This window comes from Seriola lalandi, unplaced genomic scaffold (genome assembly GCF_002814215.2).
Source record: "Seriola lalandi dorsalis isolate HSWRI2012SDOR001 ecotype SW California unplaced genomic scaffold, Sedor1 jcf7180002054981, whole genome shotgun sequence".
NCBI lineage: Eukaryota > Metazoa > Chordata > Actinopteri > Carangiformes > Carangidae > Seriola > Seriola lalandi.
In genome coordinates, this window is record NW_019525661.1 from 1,109,251 (window position 1) to 1,131,535 (window position 22,285).

General features: G+C 40.6%; 2 protein-coding genes across 3 annotated transcripts in view; both read right to left on the bottom strand.

The window, feature by feature from the left end:
* Positions 1-2,241: 2,241 nt before the first annotated feature.
* On the bottom strand, positions 2,242-8,978 carry LOC111648381 (ferric reductase 1). Of its 2 annotated transcripts, none has more exons than XM_023398242.1 (7): positions 8,849-8,978; positions 7,177-7,381; positions 6,103-6,180; positions 5,823-5,899; positions 3,928-4,025; positions 3,538-3,628; positions 2,242-2,464 (listed from the first exon to the last, which is right to left on the bottom strand). In XM_023398242.1, exons 2-7 carry the CDS (start codon positions 7,379-7,381, stop codon positions 2,405-2,407), a joined length of 609 nt encoding a protein of 202 aa, XP_023254010.1. In that variant the 5' UTR covers positions 8,849-8,978; the 3' UTR covers positions 2,242-2,404. The 2 variants fall into 2 exon arrangements, with proteins under 2 accessions (XP_023254010.1, XP_087027932.1); XM_087171806.1 differs by having other exon boundaries at positions 8,842-8,978.
* Positions 8,979-9,433: 455 nt separating this feature from the next.
* Positions 9,434-22,285, bottom strand: part of LOC111648359 (ADAMTS-like protein 2) — a 32,580-nt gene continuing 19,728 nt past the window's right edge. The window contains exons 11-20 of the mRNA XM_087171805.1: positions 21,468-21,536; positions 17,998-18,367; positions 17,115-17,215; positions 16,667-16,793; positions 15,125-15,338; positions 14,299-14,454; positions 14,039-14,209; positions 13,753-13,929; positions 13,022-13,175; positions 9,434-12,845 (exon numbers count right to left, since the gene is read on the bottom strand). Of these exons, the coding sequence (XP_087027931.1) occupies positions 12,697-12,845; positions 13,022-13,175; positions 13,753-13,929; positions 14,039-14,209; positions 14,299-14,454; positions 15,125-15,338; positions 16,667-16,793; positions 17,115-17,215; positions 17,998-18,367; positions 21,468-21,536 (1,688 nt within the window). The 3' untranslated portion in view covers positions 9,434-12,696. The remainder of the gene's footprint in view (positions 12,846-13,021; positions 13,176-13,752; positions 13,930-14,038; positions 14,210-14,298; positions 14,455-15,124; positions 15,339-16,666; positions 16,794-17,114; positions 17,216-17,997; positions 18,368-21,467; positions 21,537-22,285) is intronic.

The following is a 22,285-nucleotide window of genomic DNA, read 5'->3' on the forward strand; positions in this document are numbered from 1 at the left end:
TCACCTGGTCTCCGTCAGTTCTTTCCTCAGCAGAATTATTCTATTTATTTAAATTCATTTTATTTTTATTGGTGAAGCAAACACGTGATTTAACATAAATGTGACACACCATCACATCACATACATGCAAACAGTACCAAGGTGGGACCGGCATTACAGTGGACAGAGACCAGAGTGAAGTGTAGAGGATGAAGTGATGTGGTTCTCAACTGTAGGAGAGAAAGAAGAAAATAAAAAACAGCTGTTCCTGAGTTCAGGGCAAATCATGGTGGAGCCACAAACAAAAGTCCAGCCTTTAGTCTTTTCACTGGATTCTCAACATGCACATCAGAAGAGTCTGTGATCCACCCTGAGGTTTAGACCAAGCAGTTTGAAGACAATCTGAAGCTCATCATGTCTCTGAGGTTTATCAGGGCTCTATTCAGGACTCTAATCCTGAACTCTGAGTTGATGAACCCTGAGATGGAAACTCTGAGGGTTTGGTTCTAGAACAGCTGATCTAAGTTCGTTCAATCAACTCTGAGAATGTTAACGTTTAACCATGTGCATGAGGGATATGAAAAGCCATCATCAACCGATTCACCATGGCAAAGAGTAAATAAAGAGCAGAGCCTCCATTTTAATGCAGTGGAGCCAGAGAAATGAGTGTGTGACATTAAATCACATTCATCTTTAAAACAACAGCAGCAGTGACAGAGTCTGAGCTGGAGAAAAGAGTCGATAAGTTTTTTTTCAGCGTTTTATTCCATTATATTTAGTATTTATCCATTCTATTACATTTTATTCCACAAGACACATTATTTATCAGACTTATTTACTTCATTCAAAGAGCTGGAATCTGCTGTTTGTTAGATTAAATGTTTAAATATATTTATTCAGCTGTGACCTGATGGAGACAAAGTTCTGCTGCAGCAGAATATGAAGATATAAATGGAACAGATCAGACAGACGGTTATAGATATATAAACTGGGCCTCTGGGTAAGTGCTGTTGCAGGAGCTGGCTGTCCTGATCTGCATCTATCACACAAAAGACACAAATAAAAAACAAAAGGAATAAAAGATATAAAATGCCGAAACAAGGGAAGAATGGCACTAAAGAAGAAACAAGGTGACACCGTGATGGAAGAGGAAATGGAAGAAATCAGAAAATCCCTGAGCTTTATGTCAGAGGAGAGAAGCAAACTTGCCAAACTAAAGTATAACTATCGAACTACAGACCAATTTATCTCCTTCCACAATTCAAAAAAATATTAGAAAAATTCAATCACTTGATAGAAAAACACAATTTACTGAGTGATCATCAATATGGCTTTAGATTAAACTGATCTACAGCAACAGACAAAAAAGAATTCACCATAGATTATTAATGAGCAAACTGGAAAGACATGGGATTAGAGGAGTAGCACACAAATGGCTCAGTAACTACTGTGAAAATAGACATCAATATGTGCAAATAAACTGACTTGTTGAGGGTCACATGTGGGGTCCCACAAGGGTCAGTGCTGGGTCCACATTGTAAATATTGTACATAAATGATATTTGTAATTTGTCCAAATTGTTTAATTTTGTTTTGTTTGCTGATGATACAAATTTGCTAAACTTTAGCAGGTTAGCTTCACAGAGTAACTCACCATGGTAACCGTTTAGCAGGTTAGCTTCACAGAGTAACTCACCAAGGTAACCGTTTAGCAGGTTAGCTTCACAGAGTAAGTAACAGAAAACCCAGTTTCCCTCCTCTCAGTGTTAAACTGCTTCCTGAAATAGACCAGTGGACTCTGTGTGTTGTGATGATGATGACCCTCAGGTTCAGGTCATGAAGGTTTCTCTTTGAAACATGTTGCGTACATCGTCCTCGACTTGCTGTGCAGTTTTTCTTTAGCATGCAGATGGTTTCTGCTCATCCTCAGGTGACCAACTCATTTGCCATTTTATACTTTTCCTTTGTGAAATTGTTTTTTTATAAAGTACACAACTGTTGATGTTGACAAACCAACCGCCTCTGACATCTCTGATGGATGTTTGAGCTTCATTATTATATTATTCACGTGCATCATTATCTCCTTACACAACGGACTCTTTACACAGCTCCACCTCAGTCAGCTCGCTTTCACTTTGCATATGAGCAGTTTCCTCTGCACAGAGGCGTTCTTTCTTTCCATTATTCTTTTACATCATTATTTTGTTAAGTTAAGTTGAACCTGGTGAAAGAATTTACATCAACTAACGCAGGCAACACAACATTCTCAGTAAAGTTGTTTATTTTCAAGTTCACCAAAAACGTTAGAATTATTTCTGTTTCCATTTTCACCAACAACAGCCGGAACAGTCAGTTATATGGATACATGTTCTGCAAGAGGTGTGTGTGTGTGTGTGTGTGTGTGTGTGTGTGTGTGTGTGTGTGTGTCAGCAGTAGGCAGACAGACCCAGCAGGTTGATGAAGATCAGAGCTGAGGAGGAGACGACCTGAAGAAAAAGAGAGAGAAAGTTGTCAGGCAGAGCTTTGACATGAAAATGCCACATCAAAGTTTAGTGCAAACATCTCATCTAACAGGATTCTTAAAACAAGATCAGTGCTGTTTCTCACACGCTGCACCTGTACAGATCTTTGCCATCTCATTGGCTATCATAGATCAATCACTTTAGTCCACACTCAAATATCTCATTAACTATTCAATTGCCACAAATTGTTGCACAGACATCCGTGGTCCCCAGACAAGGGGGTCCAGGGGGGGCGTCCAGTGATGACCCCCTGACTTTTCCTCTAGTGCCACCATGAGGTCGATGTGTTTAGTTCTGAGTGAAATGTTTCTACGGCCACTGGTTTTTAGGTTTTCAGTTATCTGCTGAAATATGTCAACACCTACTGGATGTTTTGGGATAAAATGTGGTTCTCTATTTACTTCTCATGTGACTTCTCATCTAGCGCCATCATCAGGACACATACCTGCAGAAATACAGTCACCTCAGCCTCAGCTGATTCTCATCAGTGGTGGGGTCACTGTAATCACTTCATCCTTGAGTCCAAGTGAACATTTTTGCCAAATTCTAAGAAGTTCCTTCAAGGCGTTATTGAGATATCGTGTTCTCAGGACCAAAACTGTGTTTTACGAGGTCACCGCGCCTGTGACCTTTGACCTATGACCCCCAAAATCTAATCACTTCATTCCTTGAGTCCTAGTGAATGTTTGTGCAAAATCTGAAGAAGTTTCGTCAAGGTGTTACTGAGATATCATGTCAATGCGACCGGAACAGAAGGATGGATGGACAGACAGACAGACCTGAATACAATAAGTCTGACTGTTGCTGACGCGGAGGAATAAAAATGAATAAGTTGTTGGAAAACTAACGATGTTTACAATATGTTGAAACCATTTTCATGCCTGAGTGGAAAGAAAACAGTGTAGCAACAACAAATAACATTCAACTGCTGATTAAGACAAGTGACATTTACAGTCTGTCATAGTCTATACAGATAATCCAGCTCATCCTCTGAACAGTCAGTCAGTCAGTCAGTCAGTGAATCAGTCAGTACTCACTCCAGCTGCAGAGTTTCCACTGGTGTCCAGTCTCAGAGAGCTGCTGTTCAGCTGAACCCAGAATGTTGTGTAGTCCTGGACCAGAGTGGCACTGTCAACAACATCATCATCGTCATCATCGTCATTAACAACAACAAGGACATGAAAACTGAGTCAGTGAGATGTTGTGGTGTCATTGTGATGGATGTGACACAGTCTGATGGATGAGACCTCGGCTGCAGTAACAGACACTGGACTCACACATTTACGATTATGTCCCATGATGCTTTAATAAATACTTCAGAAGCTTTTCCACTAATAAAATTAGGTTAAGATTAAAACCAGACCTGGGTAAGGGTGGTAAATGATCCTTGTGTGTGTGTGTGTGTGTGTGTGTGTAACTCTGTCTACCTGAAGTAGATATCTCTGTAGTTACTGTTGCTAGGTGCCTCCCAGTTCAGCTGGACCTTCTTCCTCTTGGCTCCTGATGCCTGACTAACAGTTGAGTTCTACAAACATACGTGCATCCATTAAGCTCAGCAGTATAGTGTTTTGTTAAAGCTCCATATTTTCTTCTTCTCCTGTGTTTTATTTGAAATGTTGAAGATGTATTTGTGATATATTTCTGATTTTAGGATCCAAAAACCATCTCAGTGTAGTTTTACATCTCCTCTCTCAGGCTTCTCTCTGGAGCTCTAGTAACAACGGGTTGGTGAGCCAATCAGAAGAGAGGAGGCTGTGAGCTTCTCCTCTGATTGGCTGACTGTTTTCTAAGTGATCCAATAAAAATATAGCAGACTTCAGGTAAACACTCAGAGAAACCAAATCCTGCAAGGCTGAATGGTGGGTCCAGGTGGGCGGGGCATTGGTGACTGCTTTGTTGTGACATCACAAAGTTCCAGAAGTCCTGACGGCTGGTTTTAAGGCTCAGTTTCTGAATACAGCGGGTGAGTATTTCTCTGTGGACTGAGGCTTTGATACTTTCACAGTATTAATATACAGTGGCAAGAAGAAGTATGTGAGCCCTTTGGAATGACCTGGTTTTCTGCACTGACTCCACCTAAGTCACAAACGTAAACAAACACAGTGTCTCTAAACTAATACAACACAATCTATTATAATATTTTACATCTTTATTGATCACAGCCATTAAACATTCACAGCGATGGTGGAAACAGTAAGTGAACCCATGAATTTAATGACTGGTTGAACCTCATTTAGCTCCAATAGCCTCAAACAGGATCTTCCAGTAGCTGCTGATCAGACCTGCTCAGTGTTCAGGAAGAAGTCTGGACTGTTCTTCTTTGTGAAACTGGTACATCCCAAAGACAAAACACCACACAATCAAAAAAGCAACCTGATATATGCGGTCAAATGCAGTGAGGAATGCAATGACCTATATATTGGGGAAACAAAACAACCGTTAAACAAACGTATGGCCCAACACAGAAGGGCAAACTCTTCAGGCCCTGTCTCAGCTGTCTACTCCCACCTAAAGGAAAAGGCACACTCCTTTGAAGACAGCAATGTCGAAATCTTGGACAGGGAGGACAGATGGTTTGAGAGGGGAGTCAAGGAAGCCATCTATGTAAAAGTGGAGAGGCCATCGCTAAACAGGGGAGGGGGTCTGCGACACCATCTATCCCCCATCTACAATGTCGCCCTTTCATCGGTACCCAGGAGAGTCAACAACATAACCTCAGACGACTCTCAACGATCGTCATCCACCAGGGGCTCACCTGACCCTAACGAATGTCGTTCACACGGGATAACAACAGGGTCACCTGACCCTAACGACGGTCGTCCACATGAGACCACAACAATGGTCAGGTGAAACCAGTACTTTCACAGGTACTTTGGTGGACCCGCCCACAAGAGGTTAAATACCTGGGTCCTACTCCACTTTCTTGGTCAGACTAGTGCGGACTAGAGAGACCAATACATAAAAACTGATGAAGCCGCTTGGATAAGAGGCGAAACGTCTTCCACAGACAAATATAAGTCCAGTTGCCTTCGATTTAATTTGAGAAAGAGATAACAATGACCTGGACGAATGAGAACTTTCACAGACAATATAATGATTTGTGTGTTATTATTAAAATAGATTGTGTTTGTTCATAATCGTAACTTGGATGAAGGTCTGATCATATTTAAGGACAAATGCATACATACGTACATGGAGGTCATTCTAAAGGGTTCACTTATTTTTTTTATGTTTGCTATTACTATAATATCCAGGCCTGAGGACCACAACCTCAGGATGTGAGTGAGCAAAGAAACAGCAGAGATGTAACACTGACACATACCTCCATGTTTTTACAGTGCAGTGCAGTGATCAGGGTGGAGTTAATGTTGGTGAACTTTCCTACGGGCCACAGCAGAGCTGGAAACAGAAACACAAAGTTCATCCACACAGGTGCTGGGACTAAACCTTTATCCTGTAAAACCTTCCAAAAATACAAAAAGCTCTAAATAATAAGTTGCCGTGATGAATCTGAGCCTTCATTTCATGACAAAGAAAAACCTTCAGACAACACATGACAAATAAACATGTACACACTCACACACATTTAAGGGGTTTTGTACCTTGTCCCTCTCTGCTCCTGGCCTGTAAAAGGAAACCCTGGAGCTCTGTGGAGCTGTTGTTCACCACCTCCACCGTCACTGCAGGAGACAATTAAGAGAGAGATTCATGGTTTTATCACACGGGCTCAGTGGAGAAGCTGTGAGGATAAACTGGGGTTGGAAAGGGGTAATATGGGAGAGGTGAGTGTTGGTGGAGAGAGAAGGGAGGAGAGGGGAGGATTTCTCTGTATGTGCAGCTAGTGTGAAAAAGCTGCTCAGTTGGAATGTGTTAATGACGTCTCATGCTGGAGGAGAAAAGAGAGGGATGCAGAGTGAGGTCAAAGTAAATTCCTCCAAACATGACTTGTGACCTCTGAACTGTTATTCAACGCCCCTGAGACAGAGGGCGGGGTCAAGGAGAGTTAGAGGGGAGTAGAGAGTGAAGAGGAGAGACAGAGCACCTAGAGAAAGAATGATGCTGGGGGAGAGAGAATAATTACATACAGAACAGGAATCACCTCCTGGTGGTCGTCTGCCTCCTCCACTCAGACTAGCTTCAGGTTACATCCCTGTTTGTCCAGAGTCAAATAAAATATGAACCATCTGTGTGACATTTTGTCATAATTGCTGTGAAGTCTTGAGTGATGGCTAAAAAGTGTTTTCTGAGGTCAAACTGACCGCGACCTTTGATCCCCAAAATCTAATCAGTTTCTCCTTGAGTCAAGGTGAACATTTGTCAAAATCGGAAGAAATTCCCTCAAGGTGTTGCAGAGATATTGTGTTCTCAAGCCCAAAACCACATTTTGTGAGGTCACCACGACCTTGACCTTTCACCACCAAAATCTAATCAGTTCATTCTTGAGTCCTAGTGAATGTTTGTGCCAGATTTGAAGAAACTCTGTCAGGGTGTTAGTGAGAGATTGTGTCCATGACAATGAGATGGACAGACAAGCCAGAAACAAAATGTAGTGAAAATAAAACATTTAGAAATACAAAGAGTGAGCACATTTACATAAAGCAGGTTGTTCAGTAGAATCCTTTAATATTTTGCATTAGAAACATTCAGTCCATGGGAACGACGCAGCGCGGATGTACCTGTAATGACGCCACCAGGCCTGTAGGTGGCGCTAGAGGTGGACAGTGTGAATGGTGGGCTACTGGTGGAAGGGGCGTAGGGCGGGTGCACTGGCATCATGTTGCCACAGGAGAACGCCACCGAGCCGTTGGGGAAACACACACATTCTTCCACACAGCACACACACATCAGCACGAGCAGTGACACAGAGGCTTTGAGAGGCATCTGGAACAGACGGGACACAGCAGAGCCAGATGTTAGTCTCACAGAGGAACAGCGCGTTATCACTGTAACACCAGGAACAGGAAGGAGGGACACAAAAGAAATGAGACCCTTGGAGACCTGCAGTGAAAACAATAATGGAAGAATTTCCCAAGAATGTAATAAGTCCCAGAAATGCACATACACAGGCTCATGGACATGCAACCTCATCTGGGTTTTATTGAGCAGGTTGTTTCCCCACAGAGTCAGTGATATCAAATGCTCCAGAGTCCCAGTCTGGGTCTGATGGCTCATTAAACTATGTTTAAATCTACAGTGGAAATAATAAAGGATAACTATTCCATAGTTTTCCTCTGGTAAACAAATCCTTTAAAGATGCATTAGTCCATTTCTCAGTCCTCTCTCACTTCATGAACCTGTTTGTGGCTCTCAGCTCATTGGTTCCTATTGAAGATGTAAATATTAAAAAAAAAATATATATCAAGTTTCATTTTTAAAACGTGTTTACTGCTCTAATAATTATCCCCATCATTTAATTATCTGTTTGTTCTGTACTGTTTCAGATTAAACTTTGTGACCTCTGTGTGAGTAACTGTTTGGTTGGGGCCTTTGCCACGTTTCAGATGTTTAAAACTTGTTAACAGTTCCACCACTCAGATTATTTTATTTATCTATTGTTTCACAAAATGCAAAAATTAGAGAAAAGTAATAAAGAAGGATGTATCAGAAGCTTTTATCTTCTTTATTCATCTCACGACCTCTCAGATTCATCCGGTGACCATTACAAGGGGACTGAACCCTAGGTTAGAAAACCACTGGACTAGTAAAGCAACTTTTGCTGCTTGACTACCTGTAACTTTAACTCATAATACTTTTGTACTTCAAATGCACATATTTTTCTTGTGCTATTTTTACGCTTCTGCACTGGTGCCTTCACCAAAATAAAGGATCTGAGAACTTCTTCCACTCGGTGCAACTGTGTGTCTCATCGATACGCTTTTAATAATAATCAAATAATGAAGTTCCTACCTTACGCCAGAGTATTAGGGCCACATTGAGGAAAAGAAAGTCTGAAACTTTGAGAATAAAATCATAAGACTATGAGAATAAAGTTGTAAATTTAGGTTACATGTTGTTTTAGAGGGGAAATATCACAAGCTTTAAAATGAGGAACGTGAAGCATCCTGTGAAGTTCTACTTTATGCAATAACATGGCCATTAGTGATTTATACTCACACAATTACTAATAATATCACTACCTTTGAAAATGTGTAACAGTTTAGATTTCTGATTTGCATTTTCTTGTCACATTTACAAAGTTTTTATGCGAAATCAATTAAATATAAATTCTTGAATTTAAAAGAATCATCTGTTATGTTACCAAGTGTCATAATTAATTTAATTAGTTCATTAGTTTCCCCTTCTCTCACTGCAAATGTCTGTCCAAAAGTGAAAGTGTTCACCTTCTACCTGGAGCTGTTTTTCTTCTCCTGGTCTGGAATCCTCTGTAACTGCAAAAGACTGAACTATTCCTGTATCTGCAGATGAAATGAAGGGAAACCACCTTGATGTCCTCTCACCAGCTGCCTGGAAGCCAAAGACCCACACTGCTTTGTGGAGACCAGTTCAGATGTAGTAATTGGTGTGCGTTCATGTGTGTGATTTGGTTTCACCAAGGAGTCATCCACTGGGATCCCAACTCTTGTAACCATGACAATGCTAGTTGATAATGCTGGGGTTAGAGGGGTGAGTATTCTGAACAACACAATGGTCAATAATGACACTCTCACATACACACAGAGGAAACAGGTCATGTTTCTGATGATAGCTTAATGTACACAGCTCCGCTCTCTTATTCATTCAAACCAGTATGTACCTTTATATCTCTATGTTTGGTTCCCATTCATTTCCAGCTTGAATTACCACTGTTAAGTTGGTAACCACTGAAACTTAAGCTTTTCACTTTGCTCGGGTGCTTGATTTTCAGGTTTTCAAAAGTCTCACACAACCTGGAGCTTTCTTCAGGAAGTAGTTAACATGCGAGGGTCAGTCCAGTCAGAGGTCAAACACAGGTGCTCATCACAAACAGCCGGTCTTTTATTCTTTATGTGTGATACAGTAAACAAAATCAACAGCAGCAGCTCTGTGGGCAGAATAACAACAGGTAAACAACACTTTGGGAGAGACAGACAGTCTTGTTTACACAGTGTATTGAATAGATGAGTTTGGCCCCAACAGTCTTCACTGGCAGCCACAGCACCACATTCCTACTCCCCAGCTACTTCTGTGTTGTGCTGTGTTTGTACTATTCTTATATTTTCAAGCAGAAACTCCAGTGATGTATTTTCCATTTAGTTCTTACTTAAAAACCTCCTCAGATGAAAATCAAGTGTTTAATCATGTTAACATCTATATGATGTTTTTATATAATACAGACATATGATGAGTGAAATAATCATCAACACCATGACTGAGTGTTTCCATCTTGAACTGCAGTGAACGAATGACAGTCTCATAAAAAAGTTAAGAAAAACCTAAGGAACCAATCCTGTCAACTTATGGGGATGGGGGGCGGGACTAAATAAACCTGAAACCTTGTCAGTACAAAGAGAGAGAGATGATGTTTCCTCCTCTACCCATCTTGATGCTCTCTGCTCTGTCACCTGTTCACCTGGAGCAAGCAGGTGGTGGGCGGGGCACGAGGCCTTATCAGGAAGTAAGAGCAGATGAGCTTCAAACCCAGTTTAATGTGTGAAAACCAAGTTCAACTAAATATGAATCATTGCAGAGGATTTTACAGAGATTAAAACACGTCTGGAGAGGAACTTTAAGCCGTCACATCTGAAGTATCTACAGGAGTATAACAGGTTCTGAGAAGTTCATGCATCTGCAGATGCATGAACTTTTCAAATTATTTCAATTGCTCTTAAGAAAATGTGTGTCATATTGTGCTGTTTTTCCCAGAGAGAAATGGGAAGATAAACATCAGATTTATCTTTGTAGCCTGATACTGTCTGAAAGCTCATTAAAGATAGAAGATGATCATCAAAGACACATACATAAGAGCCACCTGGGTTTTGCTCCTGTTACTGTAAATGATGAGAACGAGACTTTTGAGATGCTGCACAAGTCCAGGTCCTCAGCAGCCCTGATCTATAATTACTTCTGTTTCTACATGTGTCAAACACGTTAAATGTGTAAATAGGTTTTTTGAAGATTTGCTTCATTTTTGACAGATGTTGCTATGCTAGCAGTTTCCCACTATCTCCAGTCTTTGTGCTAAGCTAGGCTAAAAATATCCTGGATCTCTCTACTCCAGACACGCAGTGGTGAAACTGATGTTGATCTTCTCATGTGACTCTGAGTAAAACAATAAACAAGCAACTTCTACCTTTTATGTAAAAGTGGAGTTAAGTTATTAATGTTTGTTGGACTGCAGCCAGACTTGTGCCTCTACAGAGATACACATACATGTTTGTGAACCTGGGCAGTGATGTGTGGTATGGGAAACCACAGGTTGTTACAGAGGAACCACATCTCCCAAACCTCAACAACGTAAACATTATACAAGTACAACACACAGGCAGAAAAAAAAACAGAAAAAGAAAATGCCATGTTTGTCTGTGAATGACCCCTGTGCACGTTCTCTGTTTCAGCCTTTGTTTGTTGTCAGTGTTAGCATCTGTGACCCAGCTACTGTTGGTCTATGTTAACATAACCATTACTGCTGTTAGACTTTCAGAGATATTCTTTGAATGCATTTAAAAACAAAAGTATTAAATGACTTCTGTCAGCTACTGTTGTGTTTAGTCCAGTTGCCATTGACTGGTGCCCGTCTGGATGTCGTAGTAGTTTAGATGCTACATCCAGGTTCACTGCTACATGAATTTCCCCTAGGGGATAAATAAAGAATCTATCTATCTATCTATCTATCTATCTATCTATCTATCTATCTATCTATCTATCTATTTGTGTGCACCTACTGGACGTATGAAAAACAGGACTGGACCGAGGCTGAGGGGGTAGGCCACACTATTTCGCTGGGGCTGGTTTCATAAAGACAGATTTTAACTGAGTCTAAATTCATCCGTTGCACAAAGCAGTTTAGTTCTTGACCATTTAAGACTTTTTTCAATATAAAAAAATTGGCCGACTGAAGAACCTCATTCAACCCATCAGCCACATTTACCCGGCAGAACATGTTTGTCTACTGGAAGAATTCAACTGTTACAAGGACGTTTTACATGAAGAGCAAAACAATGAAAAAAAACAACTGATTTGGTCTCTAAAAACTATTTCCCTTCTCTTTGCTCTCTCCATAACAATATTAGCAAAAATTACAAGCCATGTTTTCCTGTTTTTTGTTGTTGAATGCTACTGGACAGTGCAGTCCATGGTAACATTGGTTTTAGGCCTAGTTAGCCTGGGGGTGAGGTGTTTTTCTTAAAAATGAGTCAGTCTTTATTATTGTGAAACAGTCTGACTGACATCAGACTGATCTTCGAGCAGAATGAAGACTGGACCAACACTACAGAGCAGTCTGAGATATCTGTGTAAACCAGCCCCAGGTCTGGTCTGTCTTGGTCTGTTTCCACACTAATGACAAAGTTGCCGTAGGTCTTTCATGTACTTTGTATACATATAAGTGAAAAATAGCACCTTGAGAAGAAGTGAGGGAATGGACAGATTTTAGACATATAGACTGGAGTTACTTTGAGTGATGGAGATAGGAATGGACGGACAAAGAGTCCTAAAAATGGTGAGAAGGGTGGAAATATAAAAGCAACAAACACTGGAGGAAGGAAATTTTTCAAAAGACTGGTTTCATCTTCTGTTAGGTGAACAGATGAACAGACATCCCAGTGAATCTTCACATTGTCTGGGGAGGAGGTTGTCAGTGAATAGATTTAGTAGCACACTTGCTAAATGGTCAGAGGAAGTAGGCTAAAGCCTTGTACGTTGTGTCAGTGCTTTAGGTAAATGTCCAGTTGTAAAATAGTGACACAAAGCAGGAAGTGGGCTCTGTCTATCCATCTGTCTCTTTTTGCACTAGGAGGTAATTATGATCAATTGATCTTTAGTAGTGATGATGCTACTTCCTTAAAAGAGGCGTGAGGGACCAAGAGTAAAAGGATAACAGTGACAAGTAGAAGGCAGTGACCACAGGTTGACCTCTGTTATCAGTGATAATCTAACAGTAACAAGGTAAATGTCCATACGTTGCTAGCAACAGGCGTTTGTGTGGTAGGAATGTGGTGTGACTTTTGGTACCAGTGGTTGGTGCTGAGGAGTCGAGGTGAGAGGTTACAGTGAAGACTTCAGGATCTTGGTGCCTTACAGGACTGGCAGCAGGCCTTTCTGTAGTACCAATGGGAACACAGCTTCACCTTTAGCACCAGGGCACAGTTGGCTGTTGGCTTGTCCTGGCAGGAGTCGTCTACTGCCACTGATTCTGCCGGGGCTGCCACTGGATATACACACAGAGGCCATGAAAATTATGAATTAATTCATTAAGGCACAGCACAAAAACAACAGTCACAGTGACGCATCTACAGTTCGTTTATCCTCTACTGACAGAGCTGAAAGTGCACTGAAATGTTGCATCAGCTGCAGGAAATGCGCATGCTGCGTTTGTTTTTGTACCTGGTGCGTCTGTCGGACAGCTCTGGATTTCACAGCTCTGTCTGGCTTCTGGCTTGAGGGCAGAGTCGCAGCTGTGGCCCCTGGTTACAAGCTCCTCCCCCTGGTAACACTTGACTTCTCGAACCTGGACACCACTCCCACAGGTCTTACTGCACTGAGGGGGCAAGAGGGAACAGAACTTTTCATTTTCCTCTACATACTATCAGTTCAAATACAGCCGGACACACAAAACGAGATATAACCGACATTAAAAAAAGAGTGCATACATCACACACAGACAGTTTTTAAAAAATAATTATTAATCTTTATTTTTTTATTTTCATGTAGAATGAGAAGAAAATATCTGATGATACAACCTGAATATTATTCAGTCTTTTATTTACACAGTTGAATAGTTTTATTTTGTGAAATGTGATTTAAATCTTTATTAAATTGACTCTAAATATTCAGGAACAATAACAGCTGCTTTATATGATGTAGTCTGTTTAAATTCACTGATAATATTAACAACATAAATCTTGACATTAAAACAACTTTCTGTTTAAATTTATGAAGCTGCTGCTTATTGTATATTAAAGATGTTTTTATTGCGGTAAACAAGCCATTTTCACAAAGAGACAGTTTGAGAGGATTTATGAGGGGACAGTCATTTATACAAATAGTCCACCATGGTTTTAGATCTCTATGATAGTGAAGTGTCTGGTGATGCATCAGTGTGTAGGCCGAGTTACCTGGGACCAGGATGTGGTGAACCATTTGGAACAAGGTCTCTGGAAGCAAGAGGAGCTGGTCTCTGGTTTGTTGCTTTGGTCACAGCTACTGTCTGGAAACTCTTTGAACACACCACTTTCCAGCCCAGCACACACCACCTGACGCTGCCGCACACCGCGGCCACACGTAGCATTACACTGACACACCCACAAACAACAAAAAAACTTAACACATCTGTGTGGACTGACTCCCACTGCCATCACCCCAACCCCCTACCACCACCACCACTAGCCAAAATCTGTTTACCTGTTGCCATTCCTGTTCAACCCAGTGGGGGGCACAGTTTCTGTCACCACAGGGATAGATGGCCAGTGGGCGCAGTGATTGGTCACACTGCTCCTCTGACATCACTATCCCACCTGACGATCGACATGTCACTGCACGCACCATCCTCCCCTCTCCACACACACCTGAGCACTGGCACATCAACACATTTTTAAGTTCAATGTAAAACTGATGTCAATTTCATAAACTAATTTCATAAACAACTGTGTTGTTAAACTCACAGGTCCCCAGTCAGAAACTGTCCATCTTCTGTCGCAGGGAGGGCCCTCACATTCCTGACTCTCTATTGGCTGAGACGATTTGTTACATAGATTCATTTCCATGGAGCAACGAACCTCCCGAGTCCGAACACCCCGAGAGCCACAACGTGCCGAGCACTGACACACACACACACACACACATACAAATTTGAAATTTGTTACAGGCGTGGAGTACTGTTACAACTCCTTTTCAGTGTTTCACTGGTACTTTATCATTTATGCTTTGGTCATTTAGAAATCAATTTCATGAGATATTGCTCCATTCATTTGTGTTTTCATGGCAGGGGTAATTCTCTCTTTGAATCTCAAACTTGCCACCGTGGAGGGGTTTGTGTAATCTAGTGTTCCAGGGAGCAGCGCTGTGAGGAATCAGGCTCTTGGGTGGGTTGACTAATGTTTGACAAATTCTGTCTCAAGAAGACTGTTTGATTTTAGAAGATTTAAGAGCACTGGAGCTCAGCTGGGTGCAGCCTGAAAATGTAAAGTGGGACCACCCCTGGACTCATCAACGATCATGTAGCTAGGAGTCAGTTGCAAGGGTCTGCGTCAGGGCCAGGTGTAGTGTAGTCAGCAATGCTTTGTAATGGTGCATTTTAGAAAACAATGCTCTCAGTTCACCAGTTAATATTTCTTTCATCCTCACATACAGTCCCAAGATTTCTGTAGTGATTAAAATAATGAAACTGTTTATACATGCAGTCAGGACCTGTATTCAAATACAATGAATACACCAGCAATGAAGACGGTCAACATCACAACATCAGAAACATTGCACTTGTTTTATTACCTCTGACCACTCAGACACCTCCCACTGTGGTCCACAGCTCTGGCCATGGCAGACCTTTCTATTGGCTGGTTTATGCAGGTCATGTGACAGACACAGTGAATCGTAGACAGAGGAGTCAAGACCGGGTGACAGCATCTTCCAGCAGCGCACGGTGCGGTACTGAACACCCTCACCACAGGTTCGAGAGCACTCACTCCAGCCACTGGTCTCCCACCTGAGGAGGAAGTGGAAAGATGGTGGAGTTGGCAAAGTTCCAGTCAAAGTTAATAAAGCTTCAGGTTTATTAAATGAGTAAAGTACCATTTTACTCACATTCAGAGACGTCACACTTCCTTCCAGCAATAGTTTATATTTTTACCTCAATATGAAATTCTTGCTTGAATCTTTTGGAACATTTTATAACCAGTATGTCCAGAATTTCGATTGGTTCTTGTTTGTAGAAAAATTATGCCGGTGAAACTTAATAGTATACTGATTGTTGTTGCATTCACACCATTCATCTTCGTGTCCCCAAGACAGTGAGTCTAGTATCAGCTGGTTTAATTCTAGTGTCAGCTGGTTTCAATCTAGTACCAGCTGGTTTCAGTCTAGTATCAGTTGGTCTAGTATCAGCTGGTTTCAGTGTAGTGTCAGCTGGTTTCAGTGTAGTGTCAGCTGGTTTCAGTCTAATGTCAGCTGGTTTCAGTCTAGTGTCAGTTGGTTTCAGTGTAGTATCAGCTAGTTTCTCTATGCATCAGCTAGTTCTTCCACTCTTCTTCTCTTCCGTCCTCCTCTCTGTGCTGACATATACAGTATTTTAATTCAGCTGAATTCACTTTAAAGCTGTTCTCATTGACATGTTTTTCTGTTTGTGTTTTCCTGGCTGTTCACACCAGACGTCATGTCCACTTTAACCCTGCTTCTATGGAAAATAGCTATGGGTAAATGCCTAAATCTATGGACAAAGTTCTCAATATTGCAGACTGTGAACGCCTCCTAATAGAACCTGTCTGTCTATGTAACTCAATAACTCAACTCTATCAGTTAGTCCCGGACACTGGCATTGACAGGGCTGGCCTTGCTGTTGCGGTCCAAGCCATCAAGAAAATAAAAACAAACTATAGATATCTGAAAGAACTGTAGGTCTGCATGACCTTTTAAAATAATGGAGATAAAATTCAAAATCTTACGGGAATTTGATTTGAAATACGTAATCCTAATCAATTGATTTAACTAACTTCTCAACTCAACTAACTTCCAGACATGCAGATAGTTTTTGAATCTCAACTGCAAATTTTGAAAGTGGTGAAAACAAAAATCTCAAGCCTATTCTTTGATTTGTGCTTTGATTAGTTTTATTTAGTTTTCTCTCAATACTTGAGAAATTTGACAACATAAATTCAGATGGTGTCTTCCTCTGGTGCTTTTCTGATCTGCCACACAATTTACATATTCGCCATATGTAAATGAAACTTTGCTAAACTGTTAAGACTTTGGCAAATGTTACTATGTGTAGTTTGTGTCAGTTGGTCAGTTAGTAGGTTAAATTAGTATAGGCAGTACCTTGGAGGACATTCCTTCCCAGTGCAGAACTCGTGTGTGGGCTCTGGCCTGGTCACAGAGTCACAGTAACTGTCATCCACTTCAGTGCCATCATACCGAACACACAAGGCGTAGCTAGTGGTGATACCTGGTCTCACACACACACACACACACACACACACACACACACACACACACACACACACACACACACACACACAGTGTGTACACAGAGTACAGACAGAGATCAACAACAGATATCTGTATGCTCTACACTGCATGTATAGAACTATGTTTGGACTGTGGTTGGCTGAGGACGCCTGATATGTGATTTAACATCCAGTCAAACACAAATATTTTCTGTGGCAATGGAAGAACAATTTTCACAAGTTGCTTTATCAAAGATTCGAAATTCAATAAATGTGGGTCTTATAATATTGTTACCTGTATATTGAAGATATGAGTTTACCTGTTGTACAGGTGGAGCTGCATGGAGCGTAAGCAGAAACCTTCCAGCGATACATGTCTGCCAGACTAATATCTGGTTCCAGACCCACATCGAAGTCATTGCTAGAGAGAGACAGAGACAAAGACAGGCAAGCAGAGTTTTGAAACCTGATGTATTTCATAAAAACCTACTAAAGTATCAATTATTTTGCTTACACAACAAGGGGAATTTAACGTTAATGTAAATGAAGTTTAATTTAAAAAAAATATGGTAGCAGCTTCTACACAGTCATTAAAACAGTGTGGATAAGACTGATCTTAATGATAACGTAGCCCTCATTCAGTGTGTTCATATGCACTTAAGTAACCAGATTACTCAGAGAAATATGGGTAATTGGGAATTGGTAATATATGATTATGCTGTCTGTAAATCTGTATGCACAGCAACAGTGCAGATCTTTTTCTCATAGTGCAGACGTGTTAGAATTCAACAAACAGCGTGGAGACTTAACACTTCTGGAAGTTAGTTTGTGTTTGTTCTAGTTAGACTTAAAAATGAATTATTTTAAACACAAAGACATATCACTCTGTAAAATGGTCTCTCCTTTCATCCTACCGCTTCACTTTCCTGTCTGCAGTCTTTTGTCATGCACATGCACACTTATAAAAAGCCCTTTAGAAACCCGGTCAACCATGTACAATTTAAGAAATGAACTTACTGGAAAACGCCAACTGTGGCCTGGTTACTTACGTGCATGTAAAAACAATGATTACGAATAATAAGCACAGGGTAAATGAATGATGATCAGGATTATGATTATGTGTAATTAGCACTAAATATTCATGCTGATGAACATCATGTAGCATAAATGAGTAGTGAACAACGCACAGCTGTTCCCTCCTACCTCTCTGTGTTGGCTGCCTGAACTGCAGACACCTGCTGCAGCTGCACCAAGATGGCAGTGTGTGTGTCTGGGTGTCTGCCAGGTTCCGTTTCTATGTGTATGACAGAGTGTGTGTCAGTAACCGTGAGCATGTCTGGGTGTAATTCCAACTGTGTGTCTGTGTGTGTGTGTGTGTCTGTGTCTGTGGAGGACACTGTCTCCATGTGTGTTTCTGCTGGTGACTGTGGATCAGTGAGTGTGTGTTTAACAGAGTATCCGTTTGACTCTGTGAAGGAGTGTGTGTTTGAGGTAGTCTGGTTGTAGTGTAGGTCCTCCAGCAGGAGATAGGGGGCCTCTTCAGGCAGGGCTGCAGAATGAATACTTTGACTACCTGTGAATGGACATAAACAATGACCTTAGGGTTTTAACACATCCTGAGATATTTGACATGAACTAATGCAAACCAGTGACATAAGAAATGTTATTTAAGAGATTAAGCTAAACTGCTTTATTTTCTTTTTTAATAATTACTAAAATAAAATCATGTTTTATTTATCATTGCTGGTAATTTTTATGATCTCTTTATATGGGGTCAAAGGTCTAGTACAGATACATAATGGCAAGCTGGAGTTGCTGGTGCCAAGTGAGTTGTATATTTTATTCTTTCCAGATCTGAGCAATGCAGGGAATGTATGAAGTCAATGGTGCCAACTAGCATCACATTCATTTTACTCCTCCTCCTTAAAAGCTTTGGTATGCCATGCTGACTAACTTAAACCCAAACGGTGCACAGATAACCCAATTGTTATATCTACTTTAAGAATCCGGCAACAAATCAAGCAACACTTCGGCTGGAACATGCTCCTACTTAACACCCCAATTTGTAATAATGAGCCCTTTAAACCTGCTAAGATTTATGCTAAATTCTTTCTCTGGGCCAGACAAGGCCTTAGCACAATTAGTGGCTAAGGCCATTCTCTTGCTTTGCTCAGTTATGCACCACCTTCAACCTACAGCAATCTGAGCTTTCCAGGTACTTTCAGGTTCAGCAGTTCCTTAAATAAAACCCACCCTCATTTCCAGGTGCCCACTCTCTGGAACAGTGAGGCCAATTCCTTTACTTTTGCTGTAGACTGAAAACATTTGGGTTTGACATCAAAAGATGAATATGAGACTAGAGATCAACATTTCAGCTTTTATTTCCAGGTATTTACATCTGGATCAGATACACAACTTAGAAGATAGCACCTTTTGTTTGAACACACCCATTTTTCATGTGAGCAAAAGTACTGGAACATGTGACTGACAGGCGTGTTTTGTTGCCCAGGTGTGTCCTATTACATTGATTATTCAAACAATAAATAGCGCTGAATGTCTACGCTCAGTTTCAGATTTGGATTTTGCCTGTGCAGACTGCATTTATAGTTAGAGTTGTAACCAACATGAAAACCAGAGAGCTGTCTATGGGTGAAGCTGAGAGAAGATGGAAAATCAATCAGAGCCATTGCACAAACATTGGCCATAGCCAGTACAACCATTTTGAATGTCCTGAAGAAGAAAGAAACCACTGGTGTACCAAGTAACAGACATCGAATGGGTAGACCAAGGAAAACAGCAGCAGTTGACGACAGAAACATTGTGACAGCTGTAAAGAAAGACCCTAAAACAACTGTTAGTGACATCAGCAACAACCTCCAGAGGGCAGGAGTGAAGGAATCAGAATCTACTGTTCGCAGAAGACTTCTTGAACAAAAGTACGGAGGCTAGACCAGAAGATGCAAACCACTCATTAGCAAGAAGAATAGGAAGGCCAGGCTGGAATTTGCCAAAAAGTACAGAGACGAGACTCAAAAATTCTGGGAACAAGTTTTATGGACTGATGAGACAAAGATGAACCTTTTACCAAAGTGATGGAAAGGCTAAAGTTTGGAGAAAGAAATGATCTGCTCATGATCCCAAACATACAAGCTCATCTGTGAAACAGGGTGGAGGTAATGTCATAGCTTGGGCTTGCATGGCTTCTTCTGGGACGGGCTCATTAATCTTCATTGATGATGCAACACATGATGGCAGCAGCAAAATGAACTCAGAAGTTTACAGAAACATTTTGTCTGCCAATTTAAAGAAAGATGCAACCAAACTGATTGGGAGATCTTTCATGATGCAGCAAGATAATGACCCAAAACGCACTGCAAAAACAACAAAAGAGGTCATCAGGGGCAAGAAGTGGAAGGTTTTAGACTGGCCAAGTCAATCTCCAGACTTAAACCCTACAGAGCATTTTACCTGCTAAAGAGGAGACTGAAGGGAGTAACTCCCCAAAATAAACAACAACTGAAAGAGGCTGCGGTGAAAGCCTGGAAAAGCATCACAAAAGAAGAATGCAAAAGTTTGGTGATGTCAGTGGGTCACAGGCTTGATGCAGTTATTGCAAGCAAAGGATTTGCAACTAAATATTAAGTCTTATTCACTTTAATCTATTTTAAGTCTATCTGTTCCAATACTTTTGCTCAGCTAAAAATTTGGTGTCCTGTTACAAATAATGCTATCTTCTAAGTTGTGTATCCGATCCAGATGTAAATACCTGGAAATAAAAGCTGAAATGTTGATCTCTTGTCTCATATTCATCTTTTGATGTCAAACCCAAATGTTTTCAGTCTACAGCAAAAGTAAAGGAATTGGCCTCACTGTTCCAATACTTTTGGAGGGGGTGGACGTCTGTGATTGCCTATCGTAGAACACTTTTATTAAGGAAGAAACCCTTGCCTCCATCTCCAGCCTCATGGCTGCGAGACATAATGTCTTTCTTGGAGTTAGAAAAGATTAAATTCTCCATAGACTGCTCGACAGATAAATTTTACAGTCATTGGCGATCCCTGATCACTTAGGTTAAGAGTCTGACTTCCCTTCCCCAAGAATGATTACAAGGGTGAGATGGCTAACACAATGTAGCAGTTGTATCCTACATTTTGGCATGATAACAAAGCAGCATAGCAATCTATTTTGCACCACAAAGACTCATACATACACACACTACACTTTGTTCTCACTTTCCTTTATTTTATTTATTTATTTATTTTTAATTTATAAATTTTTTCTGTAATATACTTTGCTTTTCTATCGTTATTGCTGGTTGTTTTCTGTTTTTACTATTAATTATGTTGGTCAATACTGTCAGCACAGTTCCTTAAGATAAAGAGCCCAAAGGGTTAACAGGGAGGTGTTGGATGGGGCGGTGGGGGGGCAAGGGGCTGGATATAATAGGAGCATTTGTTGTCATTGTTTTTTTCTGTAATGTATTGTGATGACTCCCAAAATGCCAATAAAATATATTCACAAAAAAAAATTGTTCATCTGCAATGTCTTGAAATAGCTCCTGTATACCATTTCATAAAATTTCAAAAACACATTTTTAGTTCTATATATTGATTTTATAAAGAAATTTAAACACTCAACAATGGGGAATAAAAAGCTCAATTTGTCTTTCCTACCTGGGAAAGAGAGAACTAGAGTGTTGTCATCAGTAGCGGACGGCTCATCAATCAAATTGGAGGAACTCCCTTAATGATCAGAAGAACAAAAAGACTATGAGACAAATAGACATAGACAGACAGGTAAGCCCACAGCAGTAGGAGGCTGGACAGAAGGAAACAGTATACTGAACATGTTGCTAATATTAAGGTCAGCATATTCTACAAAAGAGGTCATGTTTACACAGTCCAAACATTCATTTGTGTCTGTATTTTCCAAATCTGTCAAATGAACAGTTGCAGCAATGACTGACCACCAGAGCTTGACCAATAAACGACCCTGGACAATATATCAGCCATATTACAGTGCATTCAGAAAATGTTCAAACTCATTATATGTTGCAGCCTTGTGCTGAAAGTGTTTAAATTAATTTTTCCCTGATCAATCTACACTCACTACCCCATAATGTTAATGACAAAGTGAAAACACTTTTTTCTCTTTCAAAATTCCACATCATGTCCATTCAGCTGAGTTTACTACCGGTGGACTCCAATCAAGATGTAGAAACATTTCAGAGATGATCAGGAGAAATGGAGGAACCTAGGCTAAATTTCAAGTGTCACAGCAAAGTGTCTGGATACTTGTGTTAATATGATATTTCTTTATTTTTTCGTTTAATAAATTTGCAAAAAATCCTAAATTTATCTTTTCACTTTGTCATCATGAGTGTCGATTGATGAGGGAAAACAAACAAACAATTTTAGCAAAAGGCTGCAACATAATGAGTCTGAATGCTTTCTGAATGCACTGGAATTATGTTAGAAAAAAAAAAAAAAAA

What these genes read in the sequence shown, in the direction of transcription:
- LOC111648381 (XM_023398242.1), bottom strand. Translation starts at nt 7,381, where the DNA reads ATGCCTCTCAAAGCCTCTGTGTCACTGCTCGTGCTGATGTGTGTGTGC. An exon ending in GCCTGGTGGCGTCATTACAG is followed by an intron (nt 6,181 to 7,176) that starts GTACATCCGCGC and finishes TGTCTCCTGCAG; the next exon opens with TGACGGTGGAGGTGGTGAAC. An exon ending in TACAGAGATATCTACTTCAG is followed by an intron (nt 3,629 to 3,927) that starts GTAGACAGAGTT and finishes TGTTGTTGACAG; the next exon opens with TGCCACTCTGGTCCAGGACT.